General features: G+C 31.4%; 1 protein-coding gene across 1 annotated transcript; it reads right to left on the reverse strand.

The window, feature by feature from the left end:
* Positions 1-369: 369 nt before the first annotated feature.
* LOC111620975 (glutathione peroxidase 1-like) lies at positions 370-2,100 on the reverse strand. The gene is made up of 2 exons (XM_023363001.1): positions 1,795-2,100; positions 370-917 (listed from the first exon to the last, which is right to left on the reverse strand). Exons 1-2 carry the CDS (start codon positions 2,008-2,010, stop codon positions 576-578), a joined length of 558 nt encoding a protein of 185 aa, XP_023218769.1. The 5' UTR covers positions 2,011-2,100; the 3' UTR covers positions 370-575.
* Between the last annotated feature and the right edge of the window lie 3,401 nt (positions 2,101-5,501).

The following is a 5,501-nucleotide window of genomic DNA, read 5'->3' on the forward strand; positions in this document are numbered from 1 at the left end:
AATACCCACACGCGTTAAAAAATTAGTCCTACGTAATTTGTTAGTTCTCCGTAGAATTTTTTCAGGCCTTTTGTTGATTCTTGTGTTTAAAAAGGTTGAGAAACCCTCCCTGTCTTTTATATCCAAAGTGTAAATTTATAACTGTCTTATAGAGATCAAGACCGTTATAAATTTACATGCTTATCGTATTCGTATTGCAAGTTAGTAACGAATACATTACACTGAATTGTACGATATACTATCCAAGTTCAAAGTGCAGTGTATATAAAATTACGTGTAAACTCTTCCTCAACAAACAGCTCTTTCGAAATTTCATCCCCAGGCAATTAGGTCAAGGTGAACGAGCGCATCAACAAGACGACACAAGCATAAAATCACCATCTAAGTTTTTATTTTCTAATAAAAATAATCATTTATTTCACATAATTTTTTTGAAAATAATCGATCGAAATTATCGTCGGGTCCTTCTCGGGTGTCATCAATCAAAACCCAGAAATTTTTGGTCTTGATATCATTTCGAGTTTCGGACCATTCCGATAATCGAAATCGATTTTCCAAAAAAAGAAAAAGAAATCTTACTTCAGAAGCAATTGTATGTCACTAGCAATATCGCTAGTCAAATAATTTCTGCTGTATCTACGGAAAGGTGTTCCGTCCTTGCTTATAAGAAACTTTTCGAAATTCCAGCTGATGTCATTACGGCATACGGGTGACCACGTGATGAAGAGTGGATTGGACATCAAAGATTCGGAATCGTCACTGGGATGTGGAAGTGCTCTTTTAAGAAATTGATAGACGGGATGAGTGCTTGATCCGTTCACATCGACTTTTTCGAACAGAGTGACTTTGGTCTCGAAGCCGTTACCGGGTCGCACGTATTTTAAGGAATTCGTAATCTCTTCCTTGCTTCCATTTTCCTTTAAAGATTGAAATTAAAAAATATATACATTAAGTTTTCAATTTAAATCTTGAACTCTATAATCAGACTTGTAGTGTGTCAATTGTCTTGAACTCCCGAATGGAGTTCAAGACAATTGACACACTACAAGTCGGATGACACTCGAATCTAACTCTTGAACTCCCGAATGGAGTTCAAGAGTTCGATTCGAGTGTCATCCGAATGGTATTTAGGAATTTGATTCAAAAAGGATAATGGATATTGGATAAGGACAAAAGAAAACTGCATCTGTTAGCATTTAGTCTAATAGAAGCGATCTAAGAAGACAACGCTCTGACCAGAGAGAGCTTTATCTTTGTAAATGAAAGGTGGTAATGCTTTATAAACCATACACTAACGTCACACTTATATATTTACTCTTCAAGTACAGAGCTTGTTGCTAAATACATTCACAATGGTGTGGGGGGGTTCACGTTCTTATTCGGTTCTCTCTAATATCAGTTCTACTTAAGTTAAGCTACTGGCTCCGATACTTAACGATAAAATAATTATCAGGATGAAATATATCCCATCCCTCCGTCGATAAGAAGTCACACTGCATAACTAGGTCACGAAGTAACTTACCTTTCACACGTTCTAAATAAAGTAAAATCGATAATAATACGCGTACTCCGCAATATTTCGCATTTGTGGAAACGAAATTTATTCAAGAAATCGAATAAATGTATTCTTAGAGTCACGAAATTAAATATATTGTTATGTAGAATAACCTCAAAGGTCGTTGAATCATATTCCTAAATAATAGACTTAAAATATAATATAAATTTGTTTACTTATTCGACGTATCCTTAACACAAAACTGTTTATTTTTAAACTTAAAAAAAAGAATGGCTCACCTGATGACCAAACTGATTGCACGGGAAACCCAAAATTTCTAACTTATCCCCGAATTTATCGAGAAGTTCGTTCATTTGGGTATAATCCCGTACAGTTGTACCTCATAGGGATGCTACATTTTCGATCAGGACCACTTTCCCACGGTATTGTGAGAAATTAACAGTTTCTCCGTTCAATAATCTAGCGCTAAATTCGTAGAAGTTCCTCTTACTCATGGCTCCTAGTCTGAAGACAGATGCAACACGAGCGCTTTTATATAGCTCGTGTGACGTCAGCCGGACATTTCCCACCGTTCCTTTTAGGCGGAGTGAACCAGGAACGTTGACGGACAATCCTTAATTTAAATTGGCATAAATCCAACATTACGTAACTTAAGGATTTTAATTTAATTTAAGAAAACACTCGTTAATTTTTTTTCCCTTAAATTAAATTAAATTAAAAAGTAGGGAGGATTTTTTTATGATTTTCAAAGTTATTATAATTAACGAAGAAGCCCAAAAGTCAGTTAAACCATTGTAAAGATTGAATATCTTCCAAAGGTAAATCTTGTCGATACACAAGATGGCTCAAAAGTCAGTCAACAGTTTAAAGATTAAAATTCCCGTATAGAAATGATTTTTTTACGTGATGTATTGCAGTTTATTGCAAAATATCTATAAATATACAGTAGTTACGCTGTACGTTATAAGTTACCTTATGATCTACCGTACACACCCACATATTTTCTCGGAATTCTCACATTTTTTTCGTATCGTGTATTAAAATTTCCTTGTATAACAACAGGAAATCCTTTTATTTAATATTTGTTTCTTTTTTCTTTTTGTATGTATGTTACAGTAATAAAAATTTGCAAGTCATTCGAGATACTATTATTCATCTAATGATCCTAATGTATTGTGTCCAGTTATCCGTGAAAAGCACGTGTTTATGCACGTGTCACCTAATAGTAAAAGTATGTTTTCCCACGCACAACACTTATTTAGAAATATATCTTTTTAATTAATAATAATATAGGAAAAAAAATTACTTAGAATTTTACTTTCTCCATAATTCTCGTCCTTGTGGATTACACTAGAGACAACTGCGAAGAAACGTATACGGGCCGACTAACACTTTCTAAATATAATAATGTTTTATTATAAATAAGTTTGATTTTTTTTAGAAAAAAATAAAATAAAATAAAGCAATCGAAAAATTAAGAGTGGGCCCGGCCTAATTTAAAATGGGTTTGAAAAAGGCCCTCTGTTCCACGGGGGAAGAGCCAAAAATAAGGGGAAATCAAAGGTATAAAAGTGTATTCCGAGAGGGTCAAAGGTAAAGAATATAAAATTAGTGATTTTGATCTTTGATCCTTCTGAAAACGATGGTAAGGATCGAGCTTTGGTCCTCATTATTTTCAGGATTTCTTCATTTTTATGGGAGTTTTGACATTCTTCAGGAAGAGATTATTCAGAAAGATATTTTAGTGAATAGTCACGACACAAATCCCCCAAAATCCCCCCTACTCACGTTAGTAACAACTAAATAGGGGCCAGTTCGCCATAAAAGACCTCGAATTTTGCGTTAGAACTCTCAAAATTCTAAAATTAGAAACAAATCGAAGCGGAAACTTTGTTTTCTCTTTGGAAAAAAAAAATCAATAATAACTGTCAAACAGATGAACGATGATTGGGAAGTTTCCTAAGTGAACACTCCATCAAAGTACTGAAAATCGAGATGTTTTGACAGGTGTATGTATTGATATATCGAATTTTCGATAGGTTGTACTTCCGAATTTTAAAAATCTTACTTACCGACGTGTATTATAATGTATGTGCTTATACTTTTGTTAATTTCCAGCGTTAAGGTACTATAAGAATGGGCCCTATAGTTACAAGTATCTCTCAAAGTTCTGTTATACTTGGGATGAAATGATACATTTCTTTATTATAAAAAGAAAGAAAGAAAAAAAATTTCATGATGACTATGTAATTTGATTGATAATTTTATCATTAGGACATGAAATTTTTCCATGAAATGGCCTAAATAATAATATATCATTGTTCGAATTTGGGTCATTTAATGGGAAAACAATGGGGTCAGTGTATTAGATTAGAAAAAGAATTAAGGATTTAAAAAACTCTAAAATTTTGCAGGATATTAAAGTAGAAATGTACTATAAACAAACAAAATTTCTCACCTGTTTTTATTTTTCAATGTATTAAAGATAATTGTTGTACACAAGAAGAAAAAAATTGTATTGATACAATGAAGTCAATTTTCCTAAACACAGTATGAAAAAAGTTGTAGTGTTTTTTTACTTTATATGCCAGGAATAAGTGCAAAGTATAGGCTAACAAGATAATTAATTTATGTGTGGATGAATTTAGCATTATTGCAGCAACTTACTATAAAAATAAAACTAATATTAATAACTACATTCGGCACATTTCATACATTATTCAAACTCAATGTTTTTAAATTTGGAAGAAACTTTTTAAAAGATAATTCAATCCAATTATTTTAAAGTGAAGAGGATTTCGAGAAGTCCTCTTCACTTTAAATAGAAATTACCCATTGGTGTAAGCAGAGAGAAGATTAGACGCCCTCTCCTCTTTGTAATGGAAATGTTAAATATAAAAAAATAATTTAATTGTGGAGTTAATTACTGATTTAGTAATTTATATAGTCTATGTTTATTATAATCCATTATATATAAGTATTAATTTATTAAAATGCGTAACGATTCATATTAAATTGGATCCTGCTTTTGTCAGATCTGGTCAAGCTACTGGAATTGCGTGATTAATTAAGAATTTGTATGAGAGCAAATTAATTGCGCCATTGAAATCATTCAAGCAAACTGATAATTTAATTATGATGCGTTTACTAATTGTAAGTCCTTGCCAGATAAATGGTTTTTTCAAAACCAATTGAGGTAAATAATAATAAACGGTATTTACTGGACCATACTTATGTATGTCTAATGTCTCTAATGCACTGTAGACTTTTAAAAATTTGAATTAAACATATATTAAATGTGAAATCATACTTACATTCAATATTCCTACCAATTATATCCTTTTTAGTACACATAACAATAGCTATAGTTTCAAAGTAAAATGAGAGAAAGTCACACAAAGTAGAGAGAAATTGACAACTGCAGTGTAGATAATTCAAGTGAATGTATAGTACATGGAATATCATTTGTGTCCATTTTAATAAACTAGTCTGCAGTCATGGGAATTTTAAGTACCCTTGTATAATTCTATTTAGATTAACAGAGGTGCTGGACCATGAAGTACCAGAAAATTAGTGATCGACTGATGTTCTGAACTAATATTGTTTACGGAAATGTGGAAGACCAGTATAAAAAATAACTTTTAGTAAATTAAAGTTCTTTTAACTTGGTTTAGAATCATTTATATTTATTCTGCAACACAAATATGAATGTTTGAATCGTTCATGAAACGCCCAGAAAGCAGAACTCGGCTGCTGTTATTTAGCGGAAATTAAGTAAAGACAGACAATAAATTATAAAAATATTTATATAAAAGTCTTAATACTGTACATAAATATTTCTATCAATATCAAGTTAATTACAAATGATAATAATATGTTTGTAAGTTCTTAATTGTAAAATATTAAGCAATAGTCATATCGATAATAAAATATATTAACGAATGATATTTTCCAAAATTAATTTACAAATAAATGAGATGTTTCT

This window comes from Centruroides sculpturatus, unplaced genomic scaffold, assembly GCF_000671375.1.
Source record: "Centruroides sculpturatus isolate CEXI.00-Female unplaced genomic scaffold, Cexi_2.0 scaffold252, whole genome shotgun sequence".
Taxonomy (NCBI): domain Eukaryota; kingdom Metazoa; phylum Arthropoda; class Arachnida; order Scorpiones; family Buthidae; genus Centruroides; species Centruroides sculpturatus.